This window comes from Triticum urartu, chromosome 1A (genome assembly GCF_056163025.1).
Source record: "Triticum urartu cultivar PI428250 chromosome 1A, HENAU_Tu73, whole genome shotgun sequence".
Lineage (NCBI taxonomy): Eukaryota > Viridiplantae > Streptophyta > Magnoliopsida > Poales > Poaceae > Triticum > Triticum urartu.
The window spans coordinates 33684562-33709189 of record NC_141873.1 but is presented as its reverse complement, the minus strand read 5'-3'; the positions used below and the strand labels follow the sequence as shown (position 1 = coordinate 33709189).

General features: G+C 45.0%; 1 protein-coding gene across 4 annotated transcripts in view; it reads right to left on the bottom strand.

The window, feature by feature from the left end:
* Nucleotides 1-14798: 14798 nt before the first annotated feature.
* The window catches only part of LOC125531231 (uncharacterized), a 144188-nt gene continuing 134358 nt past the window's right edge, over nucleotides 14799-24628 (bottom strand). The window contains exons 2-7 of one of the 4 annotated variants that reach the window (XM_087545487.1): nucleotides 17370-17456; nucleotides 17114-17242; nucleotides 16949-17044; nucleotides 16630-16866; nucleotides 16336-16523; nucleotides 14799-15622 (exon numbers count right to left, since the gene is read on the bottom strand). In XM_087545487.1, coding sequence (XP_087401613.1) covers nucleotides 15062-15622; nucleotides 16336-16523; nucleotides 16630-16866; nucleotides 16949-17044; nucleotides 17114-17242; nucleotides 17370-17456 — 1298 coding nt within the window. In that variant the 3' untranslated portion in view covers nucleotides 14799-15061. Of the gene's footprint in view, nucleotides 15623-16335; nucleotides 16524-16629; nucleotides 16867-16948; nucleotides 17045-17113; nucleotides 17243-17369; nucleotides 17669-24628 lie in introns of those variants that run through there. The other 3 variants (XM_087545493.1, XM_087545478.1, XM_087545481.1) reach the window with 3 other exon arrangements.

Below are 24628 nucleotides of genomic sequence, written 5' to 3'. Positions count from 1 at the left end.
TTTAACATGTTCCGAGTGTTGAGTCTATCATTTAGGACGAGCCAGCCGAAGACCTTCATTTTCATTACACATTTGGATTTCCAGAGCCAGCCAAAAGGTGCGTGAGCTTGTACATCCTTGAAGAAGAACCGATAAAAATCAGTGGATTTGAAGTCAGCCTTCCCCAGATATAGTGCCACACGCCCACACGTCAGAAACTGCAGTCATTGGTTGTGTATGGTTGTCAGTGTCTGCAGTTTTTTTAATTCTTCATGAGCTTGCGGGAGCGAGAGGTGGAACGCCTCATCCAGTGCCGTGGTCCCCAAGGAATCCCTCACCGAGATGTCTTCGTCCAGAGAGAAAGAGTAGGCTCGGGGGTGGGAGTTTTGAACTATCTCGTCAAGCCATAAGTCTTTCCAGAAAAGTGTTGTGCCACAGACCACATTGACTCGAGATGCCTCTGTAGATAGGTGCCAGCTTCAGAATATCTTTCCACCAAAATGATCCGATCGGATCAGAAGCATGGGGTATACAATTCGAATAGTAGGTGTCCCATGTCAGCTGCACCCAAGGGATATCTTTCTTGTTATAAAATTTGTGGATAAATTTTAGGAGCAGCGCTTCATTCTGTACTTTGAGGTTGATCATCCCGAGCCCACCATGCTTCTCAGGCTTGCACACCATATCCCATGCGGCTAAAGAATTGCAATTCTCACCTTGATCATTTTTTTTATCCAGAGACATCTTCTTCTAATCTTGTCCAAGAGTTCAATGAGCTTCGGCAAGAATTTTACCGTGCACATGGCATAAACCAGCAGGAAAGTTATGGTGGGGTTGTGAAGCGCGAGTTTCCCTCCATATGTGATCATGGACATTGTGGACGTGAGGCGGCGTTCAGCGGGCCAGACAAGTGGCATGAGATCTAGTATGGTTGGGCGTATAGTACCCATCGGGAGCCCCAAGTATGTGAATGGCATGGAGCCAACAGCACACCCAAAGATACCAGCAATTGTTGTCGTGAGGTGTTCATCCATGTTGATAGGGATAAGGGTGGACTTGTCGAAGTTAATTTTGAGCCCAATGGAACATGCATAGTCCAATAGGATTTGTTTGATCAGTGCAACTTGTCTTGTTCATGCAGGCATAGCCAATATAGTGTCGTCTACGTACTGGATAACCGGGTAGTCGTATTGCCCATTTGCAGGGAAGAGTAGATGAATCTGTCTGGCTCGAAACGCATCATTAATCGTGGCTTGAAGGAGGTCTGCGGCAAGAATGAAGATTAGAGGTGACAATGGGTCGCCTTGTCTGACACCACACCGACAGTGGAATTGGCGATCCCAGATGAAAATATGCATTTGATCCATTTCATCCATGTGTTTCATAATTTCCATCATTGGTCCATGCTCAATGGTATCGAGTGCCTTGGCAAAATTAGAGTTTTAGGAGTACTATTGGTTGCTTCGACGCCTGGCATCGATGAATGTATTGGAATACCCATGCAAGGCAATCTTGTATCGATCTCCCCTTCAGGAAGCCATATCGGTTTTTGTGTACAATTTGCAGGATGAGTCTTTGAAGGCGATTTGCAAGAAGCTTCGTAATCACCTTTAGGCAGCAGTTGAGAAGTGTGATCGGCTGGTAATCATTGACAGTCTCCGGCGAGGCAGTTTTGGGGATTAGCATGATCAAGCCATCATTGATGCTTTGTATGTCAAGGGTGCCTGCGTGAAATCGTGAGCAAAGCATGTAGAATTCTTGTTTAATTATAGGCCAACATGCCTCAAGAAAAGTGCCACTAAAACCACCAGGGCCAGGTGCTCGGTCGGCTGGCATTTCCAGGTCGGCGAGGAGGGTGTTGATGACGTCCCGGTCCTGGGAGCGGCTAAGCGGCCGCCAGAGCTATAAGTAACCACACATTTTAAAGATCGCGCCAGTCGCACGTCGAAGAGGAACTTTTTGAATAACAAGCTTGTTGCAAAGGGTTCAAAGCATCCAGGCAAGGACCTCAACGCACAGCCATCTAATATGGCAGTAGCGAGGGGGGGGGGGGGGGGGGGAGGCGTGGATTTCAGCAAGCAAGTCAGGGAAGTTGGTGTTGCACCACTGTCCACCGACCGTCTCGCAAAAACAGGACCACAAGAACTGGGCTGTGAAGCAAGAGAAGAAGATGTGGTTAGCATCCTTCCATCGTGCCGCACAGGGGGCAAATCCCATCTCCTGGTCCATCACGTCGAAGCCACTTTTTTTATGAGAGAGTGTAAGTCAAATTTCATTTCAGGGGGGGATGATGTACCCAGCCGTTCCTTGTAAGTATGGAAAGCAACGCTTCTTTGCCGTTGTGATGATCAATTGAAATGCCACCAGGTATGGACAGAGTTGCAATATTATTTTTTCTATACCTTTCGGTGGCCACTGCTTGGAAGAACTTTGCATTCTCTTCGCCAAAGTTGACCAATCGGATCGTGCAACGCTTTCGCCAGTATTGTTTTCGGTATGCCAAGAGCCTTAATAAATGTTTTTTGATGATGTTACGGAAATTAGTCTTTGGTCTTGACAGTGCCCTTTTGTTTTCAAGCTCATCCAAATCAGCAAGCACCTTGTTGGTGTTCTCAATGGCAACAGAAAATTTAGAGATGTGTTTGCTCCATATTCATGTCTAAGGGTCTTGAATTTACGGCTCAGGGCTGTAGCGGCATTAGTTCTGTGGGCCAGTTTTGACCAAGCAGTTTGCACCACATCCATAAACCCTGGGTGAAGAACCCAAAATGATTCAAATCTGAAAATCTTACTGCATGGGATGGTGGTTTCTATATTCACCATGCAAGGAATGTGGTTGAAAACTGGTTTTCCCAAGGGTTTGACCATGGTTTTGGGGTAAACATTTGTCCAATGGAGCAACATGAGAAACCAGTCCAATTGCTCGAGTAACAGGTTTTGCTGCATATTGCTCCATGTGTAGGCCCACCCTTTGATTGGGATTTCAATTAGATTTTGTTTGCGGGTGATGTCATCGAAGGTGAACATTTCATTTGCATTGCCACCAGATTTGTTACAATTGTCGGGGGCTCGGATATAATTGAAGTCACCAAGTAAGAGCCAATCTTCATCATTGGGTATGCTAAGGTCATATGGCCAATTGGTGTAGGCTATACGGTCATCACAGGTGCAGGGGGCATATATGTTCAGCAGTGTCCAAGTCTGGGCAGATTGTGTGCTTGTAAGGCGGATGGCCTGTGCAAAATCAGCAGAGTATGGTACTTCTCCCAAGAAAACCAAGCTATTCCATATAGTAAGAATTCCGCCCGAAGCACCACGAGAAGGAACAAGCGCGAACTTATCAAAACGTTTAGGGCAGCAAGATTTAATAAACGCAAGATCAACATAAGTTTTTTTCGTCTCTTGCAGGCAAACGATCGCGCACCCACTAATAGTGATAGCATTGGATAAAGCAAGTTGTTTATCATCCAAATGTAAGCCACGAATGTTCCGGCAAAGGACATTCCAACTATGCAAAAGAGGCATGATAAAGCAGAATTAAAAGTGGGAGGAGGATGAGCCCTCATCGTTGCTTGCTGCAGGGATGTCCACGCTGGGCTCAGCTAGGAAATCTTCTTCAGATAATTCTTCCGGTGGAACAGCACAGCGTGAGACACCATTGTTCTGCATCACAGGGGTCGGAGTAGGAGGTGGTATTGCAACCTGAGTAGAGCCAAGTTCCATCGAGGCGGCCGAGCTGTCCTGTACTGCAGAGGGTACCAGCTGTGGCTTCACTTTAGACTGTGTAGCACGGGTGTCAGAGATATGTGGAGCTTTAAAGCCATTGTATTTATTGGAGCGATTGGTGGTTATGGGGGCCTGGGCTTTCTGGCGCCGCCCACACGGCCCGGCCGTTCCAGCTGTATGAAGCAAGGCAATTTGACCCGGCCCAATTCCAGAGCTAGTGATGGCTGTGTCCGAGCTGCTACCTGAATCCTGGCCCAGAACATTTGAGATAGGGTTGGGCGCCAAAGCAAGAGCTTCAGACTGCTCTTGATCAGGGGTAGGAATAGCAGAGTTCAGTTCGGTTGAAACTAGGTTCAGAGTAACACTAGAGTCTGTCAGAGCATTATCATCATCAACCTCTGTTATAATGACCTGGGAACAAGTTGGCTGAGCATTGTGTTTAATGTTGGTCCTGAAATTCACCTGAGTAACAGAATTCTCCATAGCAATCTCAAAGCTAATAGGTGGTGGGGAACCCTTGTCTGCTTCAGCCTTTTCATGCTTTGGTAACAGGACATCACCTGAGACATTGCAGGCATATGTGAATCGTTGGGGATCCAGGCTATCACTCAGATTCTTGACCTCTTTGGTCAAATCTGACTTGGCATCGTGATTATCAAAGAAATATTCTGTAGTTTCTTCAGCCATGCTTTCATTGCCTTTGTCGTTCTCTGATGTTGTATTTTCATTGACCGCTCTCTGGAACTTCAAAAAAGGTTTGATCAGGACATGTGTAAAATCTTGGGAATCAGGTTTTAGAAGGCTGTTAAGTTTATTGCTGACGGGGCCTTGAGGACCAAGATCAACCGGTAAATCCTTCAAACAAAATCTGTTGGACTTTGGATTCTTCCTGTAGTACAACCTCAGATCCTCAATAATCAGTAATTGATCTTCAACTTCTGGCCCAAAGTTTTTTTCAACACCTTTTGGTTCATCCTCCTTTGACTTCCCACGTTTTTCCAGAGCTTCCAAAGTCCATTTGCTGGGACTTATATCCACCATTATGTCAAATGCTTCCACTGTACGACCGGCCCAGTTTTGGGCATCACCAAGAAGTGGTGTACCCATCCTGTTGACACCACCAATGAAAGTAGTGTCTATCTTGTGAAAGAGCACATCTGATCTTCCGGCTTCGGGAATATGGACAATGAAATGCTCTCCGGCTATTCGAATTTCAGCTTCTGTAAACTTTTGTTTGCCTTCAAGATGTTTATACATAGTGTTGAAAGAGTTTTGTAAACCCATGATGCCAAGAAGACATTGGGCAGCATAGAGATAAGATCCTTTCCAAGGTAGCATTTCAGCATCTTCAATGTACATCGGCAATTGACTTCTAATCTCCTTCTTGCGTTCCTTGGACATGCCTTCAGAAATTTCTGTTTTGTTCTCTTGGATTCTCTTGTCCTTGGGCAAGCTCCTTGTTATATATCCTGTGAGATATCCTGTTGGGCAGTCAATAACCAGGCACATCCAGTTCCCATGGAAATGGACATACACCAGAAAATTCCCTGACTTCGGCAGCTTGCAGCTCTGCCTCTCTTCATGGCCGAAGTAGAACCGCTCGTCCGTGGTATTGAAACACCAGAGACGATACCTGAAGACTGTCATACGCCAGGTAGAACGTGCGGTGGTAGCGTCGTCTAGATTCAGCACTGAATAATTCTGTTGACAACAAATTGAACCCAATCAGGGAAATGAATAAGTAATAATTAAAATGTGCAGACATAGATAATCATATGCAAATATTACTGTCGGAGAACCGTCTCATCACTAATAAGATGGTCACTCTCATAAACAAGCCAAGTAGCTAACCATAACAAATAACTAGCCCATGGCCACATTCTATTAGCATTAGTTGCAGGCTTGAGGGTCTGCATGGACCGCCGGCAGGAGAAGGTATTATGGACACCACTGGTGCCACTAGTTTAGTTCGCCGCCGCCGATGGCTCCTCGACCGGTCACAGAGTGCTCAAAGGTAATGCATTCTTTTCACAAAAGCAGATCTGCTAGTTTGTTTCAAAACATGTCTTGGTTCTGTATTCAATTTCACCCCGTGCTTGTTCTCTCCCGTCCATGCTTAGATGGAATTTTCCTCTGCTTCTTGCCAATTGATAGAATGAACCATACATAATTGATAGACTGAACCATAAGTAATGTATACTCTAATCTGAATAGTATGTGATCTGAATCATAGGTAACTGACAAGTCTGAACTATAGACAATGGAGACTGGTATAAATATTATGTGATCTGAACCACATGGCCTAGTCCCAGATTCTTGCAATTTTCTGTCATAGAAACTACATATAGTCAATGATTTCTTTTGCACATCAACCGTCTAACTAAATGTTACAGGACGTACTAATAGTTGATTTTATTCTAGGCAATTGAAGCAAATTCAAAAGACTAGGTTGTATCAGGATACTACAATACTACAGTCCTAAGTGTTGATCGGGGCGATCTGCAGTGTCTTTTCTCTATTCCGCGTCGTCCTGCAACGTTTGTACGATCGGGGCGATATCAAGAAGAGAAGGGTGAAAAGAAGAGAAGGCTAATATTCTTGATTTGAACGGAGGCGGTCACATCCATTGTCCTACCATCAGTGTTCAATTCACTCATGGTGATATACCGGTATTCGCCCAAGTGCTACAAAGGATGCAAGAATCCGGGATCGCGCGACTCATAGGGCACTAAAATTGATTTGTTAGAGCATATATGAGAAATGTTCGGGCCAAAATGGAATACCATCAGTACTTACTCTATGCACCTCTGACTATAATTTTACATATTTTGATGGTATCTTATTGACACTTCATATATGGACTCGGTTCAAATATATTTTGTTTTGATTTATTTAAGGAATTTTAGTTGCTAATAAATACATGCCACAAATAGGCTACAAGGTTTTACATACTAGTAAGATCCTACTAGTAATTAAATGAAGAGAGCTAATTTAATATGCTTATTAGCACCTCATATCCAAGCACCCATGCATGCATTGGAACCGGGCTCATACGGAGAAAATACAAAAATAAGCAGCAACTGATGAGCATGTATACCAATGTGTGCACGATTGTTGCTAGTTTCTGACACGTGTTGTTTCTGTAGTTCATCACAGGCAACAGGATATGCACTCAAATAATCCACAATGTTTGCAATGAGGTGTTGGTTTCTGTAGTTCATCACAGGCAACAGGATATGCACTCAAATAATCCACAATGTATGCATTGCAATGAGATGAGATGAGATGACGGGGGTGTATGTATACATTACATACAATTGCTGCTGCTCCGGTAAGTGGCGGCGTCCTCTCGAAAGTGACCTTATTCTCGAGGTTGTTGGAGGCCACGGCTGCGCCGGCTTGGGAACGGGAGCCCCTGTTCTTCTCCCCCCTCCCGCCTGCCGTCCCTCTGCCGCCTCTCCTCCCCTTGTCGTCGTCCCCACAACCTAGCCCGTGTGATCTCTTGGGGCCTCTTGCACCGGCCATATCGCCGCCACGAACGTCCGCGGCGAGTACCTGATGATCCGCGCGCCACAGACCTTGGCGACGCGCGATGAGAGCAGGCGGCGAGGGTTGCCGAAATGCCGTACGGACGCGCGCAAGGGAGGTGTCGTTGGCGGCGGAGGCGCGCAACGCGGGGGGGCCGAGGCCTTGGTGGCGAGCGACGGGGGCCGGCGCAGGCGAGCGCGAGGAGGTCGGGAGGCGGAGGCGGAGGCGGAGGCGACGCTCGTGGAGCGCGACGGGGCAGACGTCGGTGCCGCGCGATTGGGTCGGGGCGTGGCGGGAGGAGGCGAGGTGGTCGTGAGGAGTCGCCGGCGCAGTGACCAAGCGGAGGGAGCGTCGCCTGCTCGAGCTCGACTCGACCGATGCCGTCGGGCTCGCACCCCTGTCTGTGTGTGGGTCCACAGACGGCGGCACCGGGTTAGCGTCGGAATCTCTCTCTCTGCCGTTCGGTCCCACAGAGTCACGTACTCTCTCTCTCTCTCTCTCGCATAAAACAGTAAAACAATTCTTAAACTTTTTTTGATAAATTTTGACAAATGTTCTAAGTGCTTGCAAATTTTCATCATGAGATCACACTCTGTGGAAGGCGTGACATGCTCCAGAATGGTTACTTTCGAAAACATTTTGAAGCACTAATTTTTTTTGCCACACCTTCCACAAATGGATATGATGAGAAAAGTTTGTAAACACTTAGAATATTTGTCAAAGTTTAACATAGTTTTTTTTAATGATTTTTTACTGTTCATCCGAGCTTAGAAGGGTGCTTTCATTTTCAGTAGCCATTTCTCAATATCGGGTTATGAACACTATCGAACAATCTTTTCTGGTTATATTAATTCCCCTCAGATGCTCACTCTTTTCTACATATAAATATCATCTAACATCCATTTTTACGCAAACATAATTCAAACTAGTATATTTCAACTGCACACAATCCAACAACATTTCAAATCCCTATAAAACAGAAATTCAATTCAAACCAAAATTTAGGGAAGAAGTGGACTAGAACACGCCCTCTTATCATCCCAAATGGTTCATCAACATTTTGTACCTATCATCCTACAATCAAACATAGGGATTCCACGGGCTCACACACTCCGAGTCTCCCACCGCCCCTCCCTAGTGGCCCCAAAGCCCGATGTTCCCGCCCTCAAGTGGTGCTACAATACTCATAAGAGGAACTCTAGCATTCCGAGAGCAACTCTAGCCCTTACTGTAAAAACCGTTACACCCCTACAAATTTTCTTAGGAGAGTAGAATTTTTTTGCGAATGGTAGGAGATTAGCCCTTAGCTAGCCTTCCTCTAGAAACTCGATCCCTAAAAAAATATAGCCCTTCCCTCCCAAACAAACCAAACCCCATTATCCTAAATTTTCTCTGAAAACTCTCACTCGCAGTATTTTCTATTTCCTCCTCCCTGACTCTTTGTCATTCTCGCGCTCTCTCTTCTCCTCTTGTCACAGAATGGAATTCCCGATGCCTACCCCACCTCCGACAACCCCATCCCTGGAAGAAATCCTGCGAGCTGCGGCAAGAAGCGGTGACATGGGAAGTTTGGGGTCAAGCCTGATACATCGTCGTGGAGAAGAGACCACCACGCCCGCCACCATCACCGATGCCTCCTTCGCGCCCGCCCTCCCTCTGATGGTTGCATGCCCGACGACAAAGGTGTTGGAGGTCACCGCGAAGAAGGGCCACTGTCGATCCTCCGACTTGTTCCACTCCTCCTCTGTCGTCCGCTACAGACGCCAAAGGTGGCCACATGATAAGTGGCGACGAGTTGCCCGAGACAATGCTACGAGTGTATTTGTCCTTTTTTCCTATTTGTTTCGCAATGCTTCAATTTGGTGATCAATCATGTGATGCTCATTGCCAGCAATGTCTGTTGCTATTGTAGCACGCAAATGGAGCCAGATGAGATGGCGGATTTCAACACACCATTGGCCTCGAGGACATTGCCATGTCTATGGCGGATTAAAGCCGTGAAGAGAGAGGGAGTCTCGAAGTCAAGGAGCTCAACACACACAAAATGAAGAAGGGGCAATCAAGGTTGGTCAACTACAAGACCGAGGAGGATGTTGGATTGTGCGATGCTTCGATGAACATTTCTGTGATACCTCGGAGGAGCAGATCAAACCAAGGAGGAGGATGTTACACTACTATGCAGTCCATGTGTCCATCCCCTCCGACCACACACAAGGTTCCCTCAATCACCATTGGGGTGTTATCCAAGATAGTTGCAATCGACGGTCCTGTTGTGTTGATGACATGAACCTAGACCGCTAAGTGGAGTGCCAATAAACCAATACGAGCCTATCATCCAAGAGCTTTACAACTAAAGGAACAGAACAAGTGGCAACAATGTCTTCTCTTTGCATCATCGTTGCAAGGTGCTTGCAAAAATGAAAAGTGGGCTAGGAGAAACTATGATACAATATTGAGGAGGACAAGATTGAGCATATCTATTGATGTCGTCGCCGACGTGCTAGAAAACCTTCCACTCCCATCTCTCGGTCGGAGGGACAAAAGCATGCGAAGGAAATGAAAAGAAGAACGGAGTGGGCGCCTATAGAGAAGTGTATATTACAATGATTGAGATGAAGACATAGTAAAAACAATGATTGAGATGAAGATGGTATTGGCACCGACCGCAAGGAGGAAAATATATGTCGAGGTGGCTGGAGCTCAAGATGATGGAGGAGGAGTGGAAAGGAGAGGCGGTGACCGAAGATAGAAAGGTGTAATCAAAGGAGCGTATGCTTGCAATTGAGGAAAATGACTTCGAGTGGAGACCAAGGAGAAGTTAAACAAGAGGAAGATGGAAGAGCACCGACTTGCGATAGAGACTGAGGACCAAGTCGCCAGGAGTAAGGCCGAGGAGCGTGTTATCATTTTTATGGATGCAAGCACAATGGATGAAACAACGAGACCATATTGGTAAATCATTCGTGGAGAGATCTTGCAAGATCAAGGTTCGACCCGAGTGCTAGTAGTAGTGGGAGTGCATGATTTGGTGGAGTTTGATGATCTAGGTGCCATGTGGTGTTTTTTCAATGATATTATTGGATTCAATGGCTTTTGACAGAACTATGTTTATGTTTGCTGTTGAAATTGTTTAAGTTGGTGTTGAAATGTGATGCATTTGTTTATAATGATTGTGCCATAGTTTTGAAGAAGTAGCAAAATATTCTTTTTGAAGGGATCAAGTCTTAGGGGACAATTCTTGAAGGTTGGGGTTAGCACACATGGTTGCTTGGAGCTCGGATGGGAGGAGTAGGGGGGTTGCAATGTTCTGGAGGAGGGGGGTGGATGTGGCATTGAGATCTTATGGGAGAAGACATATAGATGTGGATGTTACAGAGAATAATGGGGTGGTTTGGAGGTTGACGGGTGTGTATGGGGAATCAGCTGCGGAGCGCAAAAATGAAACCTGGAGGACCATCAGAATCCTAGGCCAACAACATCAAAATGGCCGGCCTTGGCTTTACCTAGGAGACTTCAACGAAATTCTGTCGTGTGATGAGAAGGTGGGAGGGGTGACTCGACCCCAAGCCTGCATGGATAGGTTCAGGGAGGCCTTGGTTTGTTGTGAACTATGTGACATTGGTTATCGGGGCGATAAGTTCACTTGGCGGAACCACAACAAGGAGCTGAACAACTATATCTGTGAGCGCCTGGACCGGGCCACTGCGAATGCTAAATGGTGTGAGTTGTTCCCGGATTTCTCGATGGTGAATGAAATACCTCGTCACTCGGATCACAGGCCAGTGGTTGTTTATACCAAAGGTGATACCAGGTGGGCGGAAGGAGGTGATCGTGGGTTCAAATTCGAGGCTTGGTGGCTGCAAGAGGATGGATGTACTGAAATTATCCAAGAAGCGTGGGAGGAAGGCTGGGCGGAAGGTGGGGCTAGTGTGGCAACTGTGATGCGCAAAGTAGCTGGCAGAATGCGGAAGTGGCATAAGGAGGTGGTTGGAGAGCTAGAGGGAAGGTTGAAGAAGGCAAAGACTGATCTGGAGCGGTGTATGAAGGCCCCTGTGTCTGAAGAGAAAATTCGTGAGGAGGCCCGGCTGCGGTGTGTTGTAGAAGAGTTGGAAGAGAAGAAGAATACTAAAGCAAAGCAGCGGTCTCATGTCTCGTGGTTGAAGGATGGCAACAGGAACACCAAATATTTCATGGCGGTTGCCTCGTCGAGGAGAAAAAAGAACGGGGTGAAGGGGTTGAGACGAGAGGATGGTTCGGAAGTGAAGGAGGGAGAGGAGATGACTAACTATGTTTGCTCCTTTTTTCAGGAACTCTTTACATCACAGGCAGGGAACCGTGTTAATGAGCTTATTAATAAAGTTCATCCGCGGATCACTGCTGGTATGCATGCAATACTTGATGCGGAGTTCTCTCGGGAGGAGGTAAAGGCTGCGCTGGATCATATCGGAGATCTAAAGGCGCCGGGGCCGGATGGCATGCCCTCCATTGTGTATAAAAGGCATTGGCATATTATGGGGGACCGCATTGTGGAAGAGGTACTTATGGTTCTCAATGGAGGGACAATTCCTGAAGGTTGGAACGATACAGTTGTTGTGTTGATACCCAAGGTGAAGGAACCGAGCAGAATCAAAGACTTGAGGCTAATCAGCCTTTGCAATGTCATTTACAAGTTGGTGTCTAAGGTGATCACTAACCAGTTGAAACTTATCCTTCCAGAAATAATTTCGGACAACCAGAGTGCCTTTGTCCCGGGGAGGCTAATTACGGATAATGTGTTGATTGCATATGAGCTGTCAAACTTCTTATTGAACAAGAAGAAGGGCAAGGAAGGGTACGCGGCAGTGAAGGCAGATATAAGCAAAGCGTATGATCGCGTTGAGTGGAACTTCCTGGCTGCTATGTTGAGAAAGATGGGGTTTAGGAGACAATGGGTGGATCTAATTATGAAGTGTGTCACTTCTGTTACATATCAAATTAAGATAAATGGTGCACTAACAGAAAGATTCAGCCCATCTTGTGGGCTACGCCAAGGCGACCCGCTGTCACCATACCTCTTTGTTATCTGCGCGGAGGGGCTCTCGGCGTTGCTGCATGATGCTGAGTTATCAGGGAGGATTAGTGGGCAAACCAACAAGAAGCGGCTGCACTAAGGGACGTCCTTGATCTATATGAGAATTGCTCTGGCCAATGCGTTAATGTTGAAAAATCTGCCATTATGTTCAGTCCTAATACACGGGTAGAGGTGAGAAGCGAGGTTAGGAATACTTTGCTGATCCATAGTGAAGCCTGGAATGAGAAGTATCTTGGATTACCAGTGCATGTGGGTAAATCCAGAAGGAAGGCCTTTGCATACGTTAAGGGAGCGATTGCTGGACGTGTGTACGGCTGGGAGGAGAAGCTAATTGCAAAAGTCGGAAAGGAAACGTTAGTCAAGGCAGTAGCACAAGCCATCCCAACCTTCGCTATGTCGTGCTTTTACTTGACTAAAACTTTTTGTGAGGAGATTAGTTCCCTGATTGGTAAATACCGGTGGAGCCAACAAGATAAAGAGAACACGATCCACTGGATAGGGTGGGAGAAGCTCACCAAGTCCAAATCGCACGGAGGGCTAGGATTCCGGGATATGCACAGCTTTAACATCGCAATGCTGTCTAGGCAGATTTGGAGACTGATCCAGAATCCGGACTCCCTGTGCGCCAGGGTTCTTAAGGCTCGGTATTTCCCTCATTGTCACGTTCTGGAGGCGACACCAAAGGTTGGCATCTCCTATTCTTGGCGCAGCCTACTCCATGGTCTGAAGCTCGTACAGGAGGGGTACATTTGGCGCATCGGAGATGGCTTGTCCGTTAGAATTTGGACCGATCCCTGGATCCCACGTCCGTGGTCGCGGCGAGTCATTACACCCAGGCGAGGAAACTTGCTGGAGTATGTCAGCGATCTTATTGATCCGTGCTCAGGGGGATGGGACGAACGTCTAGTGCGAGAAACTTTTTGGCCGGACGACGTACGACATATTTTGCAGATACCGTTGAGGGAAGGAGTGCAAGACTTCATAGCTTGGCAATATGACAGCAAGGGTCTGCATTCGGTCAAGAGCGCATATAAGCTGCATGTTCAGCTGGGGAAACAGGAGAATCAGGGGGGCGTGGGGCCTAGCACGTCTATGGCAGGAAATCTGAATAGCTGCAGTGATAATTCTTGGAGGCGTCTATGGAAACTGCCGTGCCCGAGGAACATCCCGATGTTTGCATGGAGATTAAAACACGAGTCCTTGGCGCTGCGTACTAACCTGTTAAAGAGAGGCATTCCAGTTGATGACACAAAGTGCTTGTTCTGTGGACGTGGTGACGAGTACGGGGCTCACCTGTTCATTAAGTGCAAATCAGTGAAAGTAGTCTGGAGAGATCTTGCTCTCGAACAAGAAAGAATGGAGTTGGAGAAAATTACGTCAGTGCACGCTATGCTAGATTATTTATGGGGGCTGAATGAGAAGAAGCGTTTGCTTATCCTAACCTTTTGGTGGCATTGGTGGAGCTGCAGAAACAAACTAAGGGAAGGGGAGCTTCCTATGGCGGCTACAGAGGTGGCTACAAGAACTAGATGCAATGTCCTGGAGTACATGCAGATTTTTGCTCCCAGCACCTAGACCATATGCAGAGACCAATGGCGGGCACCAGTTGAGGACATGATAAAAATTAACCTCGATGGTTCACTTGTTCCGGGTGAGAATCATGCTGGTTGGGGAGTGGTCGCCAGGTCTACGGACGGCGCCATAGTCTGTGCTCGTGCTGGACGGCACGAAAATGTTCAGGATGCGTTTGCTGCTGAATCAATTGCAATGCATCAGGCTGTGTCGCTTGCTGCTGATTTTGGTATGCTAAGGGTGGTCTTTGAGACCGATTCTAAGTTGTTGCAGGAGGCGTTGGACCTCACTAAGGTGGACTCGTCGGCATCTGCGGCCACCATCGAAGACACGAAGTATCAACTGAAGTTGTGCTTCTCAAAATATGATATTTCTCTTTGTCGTCGTACTGCTAATTCTGTAGCTCATGAACTGGCAAATTTGGGTCGTTTGTATTCCTCGAACCTCTATGTTGAGTGGGAGTCTGACGTTCCAGCCCATGTGGCTGATTGTGCTTTGGGCGATTTGCCCCAGCACCGTTAAGTTATAAAAGCTATGCTTTGCTTTCAAAAGAAAGTCTTAGGGGAAGGGCTAGGTGCAAAAAAGTTTAATCCCTCAAATTTTGAGGGATTACATTTTAGGGGAAGACTAGAGTTGCTCTAACATGGTACAAAACATTTCCAGCTCTGTTCCAACTTCTGTTTTATCATGAAAACAAGAGAACTTGTGCAAGCTCGGAAAAAAAATAGATAATAAATTTTACTTCGATTCAATCAGCAAATACACCAGCTAAATCAGCCCAGTATAATAAACACTTGATTTGAACTAAACAGGCTACTATTTTTCCACTTGTCAAGGTATCTTGATCTACACAGTAACATAACATGCAAACAAATTATAAGGATGTATCCAAATTATAAGGAAAATAGTGGAACTAAGAAGATAACAGAGGAAATGCACTTGGAACACGTTTGGGTTTCCACCAGTCATATTACAAGGATAGGCCACATAAAAGTCAAGAAATTTTCTCTAGTTTTCATGAGCTTCAGGCTATAAAAATTAGTACTTCTGATGTCTGCCTAAGAGGGCTTAAGAAGACAAATTCAGCTGCTACTTATATACAATACCAAGAAAAGCAACAACACTTTTCCATGAGCTTCAGGCTTTCAGCCAATGGCTACACTGTGAGAATGCTGGAGCTGAGCTTCACTGACAATCCTTTGGAGCAAATATCACCCTCACGAAGAACTGGCCATACTCAAAGACTGAGTCATCAGGAGAAATAACAGCTCCGACATGTTCGTCTTGAAAAGTCCACTGGAACACTGAACCGTTCACTTCTAAAAAAACATGAAGTTCTTCATTTGCTTTCACTGCAACAATATGCTGGAATATTTTTTCGTGACCAAATAATTTGTCATCAAACAGCACAACTCCACGATGAGGATAGTCATCATATCCGGTGCTAAAAGCAGTGAACCTCACATGGTGAGGATGGTCCACCTTTGCATATACTTGTATTACAGCCTCGACACTTTCTGAAAGGACTTTGTATTTTAAGTCCAAATTGCAATTATCACCAGAAATTCGTGAATAAAACATGACATTAGCTTCAGCATGGACATCAATCTCAGCGTAGGCAGAAAGTAGTTGCTTGTCATCTGATTCATCCCCTTCCTTCTTTACCCAAAGATCAACTTCTACTAAAGCCTTATCCGATACATACATTCCTCGACAAGGGCTACAAAGTGGTACGACAAAAGAATCCTACAATTTAACAGCTTGTTAGAACTAATAAGCAATATCCACTTCCACATGCATTAGCAAGTATCAACACAACAAATTCAAAGATATACATGCTCATGTTCAAATTAACTAGTGAGTGATACTCACTCCATCTTGAGGGTGCCTTTTCTTTTTTACATTTGTTTGCATATGCAAGACATGCATGCGACTTTAATGCAATTGTGTTCTTTTTACCCTGATTTATCTTGTCAGTTGCTCAACATTATCACATATTAGACTACATCATCACTAGGGATCTCATAATCATTACCCTATGCCCCTCTACTATCTAGCTGATTGGGAGTTATAACCGTCTTAATAGCACATGCGTAATCAAAAGGCGACAAAGAAATAGAGTAGATGTCTATGTAAAGTATATATTAACAAGATGACCAGTTCTGTATGTTTGTGTTAAAAAAAGTACAATCAATATCAAATTTGGAGAATTGATCTCATGGGTTGAAGTGATCATCCATCTAAGGCCGCTTAACAACACAAAGAGCAGATCCTTTGAAGATGGAGAAGTAAATTAACCTGGCCTCACACAACTTTTAATAGATGCAAGCAATGAAGGAGACAAATCAAAGAACCAAACTAACATAAACATCAGTGTTGAACATCATTATTCAGCAGCCAACCATTTCGGAAACAAAAACAAGCATAATATCTTCGGGAGGAAATGAAGTCTTAATTACCTGCTTCTCAATTGTTACAGCATCATCCCTGGGACGGTTAAAGACATAGTTCCGTCGCCGGTCCAAGTAATCCCGAATGGCGAATATTCCGTACACACTAATGGGATACAAGGCTTCAAAGCTTGATAGACGCATGGAGAAAAATTGTAGCATATGACTTGGTTCACGATATCCAAGAGTTGATGGGGCTGCAATTATTAGTGAGAACAAAGCAAGTTGGTCACAGAGTACATAGATAGCACAACAGGAGATGAATTAATTACTAGTAATGAATGGCAGGCAAATGGCGCTTACTGGTAGAAGTGTCATGGGTCCTGTAAACACGGTGGTGGCAGGATTTGGCCCCAAGGATGCATAAAGCTGTTGCCTCAGGGAACACTTTCATGGGAGATGGGGGGAAAGGAGTCTCATCATCATCTCCCAGGTCCATAATCTCCTTGCACAGCTTTGAGTGTTCTATAATCCGCTGGAAGAACCTGTCTGCCCATCTGAGTTCTATGGCCTCTGCTTCGCTCTCGGGGTAGAGCTTTCCTGAAGAATTGATGTAGAACAGCTCAGCAGATAAATATATAGGAGTATTTTTGTTTCATCTGGTGAGAGAATCAGCAGCTACCTGGACAGTTTGTCTCGGCTAGGATCACATGGCAATTGCCGCCGTCGTCTTCATAATCGCTGCTCTCCTGTGTGCTACCATCGCCTTCTTCCCCTCCTACAGAATCAATCAATGTAAATCAAGGATCTATGGATACTTAACACATCTGTAGGGGGAATTGGCTACCTTGCTCATCATCGTCATCACTGCCCTCCTCTCGCGCGCTCCAGGTGCTCCAGACGTCATCGCTGTCCTCCTCCCGCGGGAACATGAGGTCCAAGGCACGCCTGGCGACTTCACATGGATCTGAATCTGCTGCTCGGTGACAATAGACAAATAAATATTTGATCAACGAATAATTGAGTTGGCGGAAACAATATCAGTAAGAGGAATTCCAGTGAGGCATGAACAGAGGAAGAGTGGAGATGCATGATATACGCACGGGTGCTCATGCGCGCCGGCTGGTCATGGAGTTCGGCAACCTCCACCCCGTTCCGCCGGTCGCCTGGGTCTTCCGGGTAATCCCAATCGGCGCTAGCGTCGGGGTAGTGGGCGCTGTGATACGACAGGTTCCTCGATCCAAGGAAGACTTGCTCCTCCGCCGATGCCATCAACACGGCGGCGGGTTCCTTGGCGACGGCGCGGCGGCGGCGGCGGCGAGTTGGGTCGGGACAGGTTAGGGATTTCTGCTCGCGGCCGCGCGTGTGGGGAATTGGGACGTTTTTTTTTTCCTTTCGAGGTACATGGAACATGGAAGCTGCCTGGATAGGGCCCAAGGCCCGGCCCGGTTGCGTGTGCTGCGCGTCTCAACTGTTTCCATTGTTTGTTTTTTTGGTGAGAAAGTCTCAGCTGTTTCGAGATCTCGAGAAAAGTTCTGATTCTCAAAGTCACGGATCCAAACAATGTTCATCGAATTCAAAAACAGTTCTTGAATTCGAAAAATGTTCGTGATTTCAAAAGGAATGCATTTTTTTTAAAATTTTGATGAACATATTTTTAAGGACTCGCTCAATCAATTTGCTTATGGACACTTGATGAGTGAAATCAAGCATCACTTGACATTACCAGAGTTTACTCATGTGAAATTAGTCTGCGACCAAAATAGAATAGCTCATAATCTAGCTAATATTGGTTGTTTCGGAGGTAATACCGCTTGTTGGTTGGCATCTCCAACAGCAAGCCTAAAATTTGGATATCTCAAAACGGTTTTAAACTAGATGACACCTCTCGCGTTGTTGCGGAAATCTGTTGCAATATATTTCTAGAGATTTCATTTTATGAAACATGAATATTGGAAATGAACTAAGACAAAAAAAATGCATATCCTATATACTTAAGAAGTTCACCTCACTACTATATTTATCTCTACATGAAGTCTATCCACATCATTAAGTGGGCCATCTGTGCCACATGAGCAACTGTACAACATGCATAATGACACAGTGTGTTTGGTAAGCAACAAAACATGAACCGTCCCCGCTTCCAACTTTCCATGTAGACCCATCTGCCATCGTTCACACAATTACTCCTCGTCGATTAGTTCTGCCGGCCTCTACGTCTTCTTCACCAAATCGTTTCTTTTTCATCTCCTCCACTATTTTCGGACGGATGGATCTATCATCTACTCCCTCCGTTTTGAATTACTTGTCTTAGATTTGTCTAAATACGGAGGTATCTAGCACTAAAATGAGTCTAGATACATCCGTATCTAGACAAATCCAAGACAAGTAATTCGGAACGAAGGGAGTATGTTTTTCCTATGGCGCGTGCTACAAATCGGTCGGTTGATTTGTTGAGAAACTAAACCGCCTCGACAGCCGTTGGATCAACCAGTGCTCAGCCGTCAGATCCCGCGACCAGATAACCACGTGCGACGCGCTTTGAGGCGACCGACCGTTGAAACCCAGTGTGTGTTTCAACGCAGCATACCCCCGCAGACAGACACCCACCTGATCCCCGCGAATCGCGCGGCGGCGGCGGCGACCGTGGCAAGGTCTGCCCATTATCCGCCGTCGTTCTGCCGCCGCAGCACCGCCGGTAGCGAACCGGCCACCACCTCCCCCCTCCCTCCATCTACCCCCAACTCAAAGGGCGATTCTCTGCTTCAATCCAATGGCGCACATCGCTAGGGACATGTTCGCCTCCGCCTACAATCGAAACTCCGGTGACTCTGTCTCATCCCGGTGGATGGATCCAACTTCGGCGACTCGTGTGCAACACAGGGAGCACCCACCCCCGGCGAGCATCTACCATAACCCGCCTTCCCAGATGCCACGACATCCACTTCTGCAGCAAATTGGGTAAGAACTGTTTGAAACCCTAACAATTTAGTTGCAGCAAATTTAGTTGTAACAATTTAGTTGTAAAAAATTGGGTAATTCTGAGCATTCAACATTGAGCTTGGATAAAACACCATAAATCCAGGGGGTGTGTCTATGTACACTTGCTGAATTTGTACTGAAAAAAACAGAGTACTGTAGTTGACTTGAACCACATTTTCAGGGAATGTAGCATAAAAAACATTCTGTTGAAAAAATGGAGTTAAATATGTAACACCCTTGTGTTCAAAAAAGTTGAAAAACATATGTTGCTTATGAATCACTAGTGCAGAACCGGGCAATAGCACCGGTTCGTAAGGCCCTTTAGTGCCGGTTCCATAACCGGCACTAAAGTGTGGGCACTAAAGCCCCCCCCCCCTTCAGTACTGGTTCAGCACGAACCGGTGCTAAAGGGAAACCACGTGGCACGAGCCAGCTCCGGGGGCCGGGAGCCCTTTAGTACCGGTTGGTAACACCAACCGGTACTAAATGTTTGTGGGTTTTTGTTTTATTTTGTATTTTTCAATTAAATTTGTGTTATCAATTTAATTTAGGATTGTTTTACGTTATAATGAGTTGTAGTCATCATCATCATCATCATCGCATATTAATAAATAAATAAACTCTAGCTAGCTAAAAATCATCGTAGTCGTCTAATTACAACTATTTAATCATCATAGTCATTACCGCTAGCTATCTAATCATCACCAACACTGGCTAGCTTAAAGAGGAAACATTCACTTTGTAACAGAAGCAAAGATATCATCGAGTTCAACATAATCATCACCAACATCGAAGTTCAGGACACGAACATGAGACACTAATTAAGAGCATGAACTAGTGTTGCTCCCTCTTAGGTAGAATAGCATAGAACATGTATAGCTCTCCTGATTCATCATACTGGAGCATGCAGATGAATCTGTCTCCTAATCTTGGGTTGCGCTTCTCCTTACTGCCCCCTAGTACTTCTCTGCGATTGTTAACAATTTTGCTCCAATCTTTCACTATTAAGCATTCTTCGCTTTCAGAAATCCTGAATGCACTCATGTGCAATGTAGGATATCTTGGCCGTAAGCTAACCATTGACATGTCACCTTTAGTCTCGATCCACTGAGGCACAACTGTCATCGAAAGTCCTTGTTGAAGAACATCGTATAGTAATTAATATACTAAGCAATGAAAGTTTAGCTTCAAAAATAATGTATGCAAAAGATGCACTAATTAAGGACAAATAGTTAAAATCTTACCATCTTTCGATTATAGATGTGACCGTAGTTCAATACGATCACCATTGATCGCACGTTTTGAGTACTAACATTTCTAAGTTCAGGAAAAAAATTGTCTTGACAGTATTAAGATCCTCAAGCCATGAAACATAATGACTTATCTCCTCGCAGTTTAGTTGAGCCCCGGGGCAGTATTAGGTCCTGTCTACCAAGCGCCGAACATGTTTGCTTGAACCGAAATAAGCTGACAATACAAATTAGTTGTCAACTATTTTTGAATAAACTGTATCAAAGACATAAACATATGCATGCATGGTTGAGAAAAACTCACATAATGGTAGAACTGGAGGCGTTTGCACATCGACCCAGATGTCTATATTACCTTCAATATCATTTTCCGGACGAATATCAAAGGTGACAACCATACCAGGCTCAAATGCATAAGCCTTGCATAGTGCTTGCCAAGTTTTGCATTCAAAATGGGTGTATGTGTCTCCATTATATAATTTGACGTTGAAAGTAACCCATGCTCCGTCTTCAAGTAAACTCTCTTTACCTCCATATCATCTATAGCACTAAAACCTATCTTATCCAAGACAAAAATTCTTGCATGGCAGGGGATGCGTTAGTAGAATAGTGAAAATTTAAAATTATAAGTTGAAGCAAATGAAGCATAAGTTTTGCATTCAAATAAAATTGACAAAGTGACTTACTGTATCAACTTCGAATGTCTCATCTAGCTTGATGCTGAAGCGCCTACCATCAACAAGGAAATTTCTGTCGCACAGGCCGCGCTGGTCTTCACAGTGTTCGCACATAATGAAATATTTTTCGTCGTCAGATGACATTTCCTATGTTCATATAGGTGAAACATTAAACACCTATTACCATCTAACATTAATTAATATCTAGCCAAATATATATTCATCTAACATTTGACATTAATATATCTAACTATATTCATCTCTAACAATTGACATTACTATATATTTAACTTTTCTATCTAATTCATCTAACATTCGACATTAATCTAACATTTATATAAACTCAAAATATATAAAAAATTAAATAAACAGAAAAACTCATTAACAAATAATATTTTAATTAGATCATCAAATCTCAGATACCTAAATTTTCTTACTAAAAATAAACTAGTTATATTAATTATTGAACTAGTTCAAATCTCATATACCTAAATAAAGTAGTTATATTAATTATTGAACTAGTTCAAATCTCATATACCTAAATAAACTAGTTCAACAATTTTCTTACTAAAAATAAACTAGTTATATTAATTATTCAACTAGTTCAAATCTCATATACCTAACACTAGTAGAAAACAGGGCTATGGTCGAGGCCGGCTCAGCCCATTAGTCCCGGTTCAGTCTAGAACCGGGACCAATATGGGCATTGGTCCCGGTTCGTGAGCCAGGGGGCTGGCCGGGCCACGTGGGCCATTGGTCCCGGTTCGTCTGGACCTTTTGGTCCCGGTTGGGGGGACGAACCGGGACCAATGGGCCTCGCTCCTGGCCCACCACCATTGGTCCCGGTTGGTGGCTTGAACCGGGACCAAAGGTTCCCCTTTAGTCCCGGCTCATGTCACCAACCGGGACCAATGAGGTGCCTATATATACCCCCTCGCGCAAGAGCAGAGCACAGTGCTCTGTTTTTTCTGGCCGAGGGGGAGAGGGCTTTGTGGTGCTCTAGCTCACCTCCTATGCACATGAGGTGTTCGATGGAATGCCCGAGCCACACTACTTAAGCTTTCTCCTCTCGAAGCTCGACCTCCAAGCTCCATTTTCCTCGAGATTTGTCTAGATTTAGCGGTCCGTCACGCCCCGTCCCCGTCTTCACTGCCGCCGATCACCCGCGCCGATCTCATCACCGACACCACCATGGTGAGCCTCTTGTTCTTATCTTCTTTCTGAAAGGAAAAATATTCTTACTTGTATGTTTAGATAGATACTTGTATCATTTTCTTACATTTATTATTGCATCTTATATAGTGCGATGGTTTTGGTATCCGCCCCCGTCGGCCCTCTTCCTGTCTATGATTCGGATTTGGTATGTATATTATCTTTATAACTATTGGTTCATTTATTGTTTATGAAAATTATGCCGACCAACGTGACATAGATTTTATTTATCTAGGATGTATGTGAATCGGAAATGCCAACCGACCCTATTGTCGAGAGGTTAAATTTAGTTGAAGAAGAAAACAATTTGTTGAAGAAAAAATAAAAAAAAATTGAGGAGGAGAAGATGATATTGGAGTTGCATGTTGCAGATGTCGTCGATGATCACAAGATCAAGATGGATGCAATGCGCTTGAAGATTAGAAAGATTAGAAAATATGCCATTCATACCGAGGCTTGGTATCATTATGCCGTTGGATCAATTGTTACCTTGGTTGCGATTATGATCGCATTTGTTTTCGCATTGAAATGTTTTACATAGTTTCAATATATGGTTTAATTAATTAGATGCTCTGGAGAGCTATATGTTATTAGATGAGAACTATGTATGCACTTTGGTTTTAATGTGATGATGAACTTCTATTAATTTGGACACTTAATTATATATAATCCACGCAGATGAACCGGCAATGGATGTACGGTGACAGACACACCCGCGAGTACATTAAGGGCGTGCATGAGTTTCTCGATGCGGCTGAGGCAAACAAGCAGAATGGTTTTATGTGTTGTCCATGCACTGAATGTGGGAATACGAGGTCTTACTCTAACCGGAAAATCCTTCACTCCCACCTGCTTTACAAGGGTTTCATGCCACACTATAATGTTTGGACGAGGCACGGAGAAATAGGGGTTATGATGGAAGACGGCGAAGAAGAAGAGTACGATGACAACTATGTGCCCCCTGAATACGGTGATGCTGCAACGGGGGGAGCTGGTGAAGATCAAGAGGAACCAGACGATGTGCCCAATGATGCTGCCACGGGTGAAGCTGCTGAAGATCAAGAGGAACCAGATGATGTGCCCGATGATGATGATCTCCGCCGGGTCATTGTCGATGCAAGGACGCAATGCATTAGTCAAAAGGAGAAGCTGAAGTTCGATCGCATGTTAGAGGATCACAAAAAAGGGTTATACCCCAATTGCGAAGATGGCAACACAAAGCTCGGTACCGTACTGGAATTATTGCAGTGGAAGGCAGAGAATGCTGTGGCTGACAAAGGATTTGAGAAGCTACTGAAAATATTGAAGAAGAAGCTTCCAAAGGATAATGAATTGCCCGACAGTACATACACAGCGAAGAAGGTCGTATGCCCTCTAGGATTGGAGGTGGAGAAGATACATGCATGACCTAATGACTGTATTCCTCTACCGCGGTGCATACAAGGATCTAAATGCATGCCCGGTATGCGGTGCGTTGCGTCATAAGATCAGACGAGATGACCCTGGTGATGTTGACGGCGAGCCCCTCAGGAAGAGGGTTACTGCGAAGGTGATGTGGTATGCTCCTATAATACCACGGTTGAAACGTCTGTTCAGAAACGAAGAGCATGCCAAGTTGATGCGATGGCACAGTGAGAACCGAAAGAAATATGGGAAGTTGAGAGCACCCGCTGACGGGTCGCAGTGGAGAAAAATCGAGAGAAAGTACTGGGATGAGTTTGCAAAGGACCCAATGAATGTATGGTTTGCTTTAAGCGCGGATGGCATTAATCCTTTCGGGGAGCAGAGCAGCAATCACAGCACCTGGCCCGTGACTCTATGTATGTATAACCTTCCTCCTTGGATGTGCATGAAGCGGAAGTTCATTATGATGCCAGTTCTCATCCAAGGCCCTAAGCAACCCGGCAACGAAATTGATGTGTACCTAAGGCCATTAGTTGAAGAACTTTTACAGCTGTGGAATGGAAATGGTGTACGTACGTGGGATGAGCACAGACAGGAGGAATTTAACCTTAAGGCGTTGCTGTTCGTGACCATCAACGATTGGCCCGCTCTCAGTAACCTTTCAGGACAGACAAACAAAGGACACCACGCATGCACGCACTGTTTAGATGACACTGAAAGTATATACCTGGACAAATGCAGGAAGAATGTGTACCTGGGCCATCGTCGATTTCTTCCGACCAACCATCAATGTCGAAAGAAAGGCAAGCATTTCAAAGGCGAGGCAGATCACCGGAA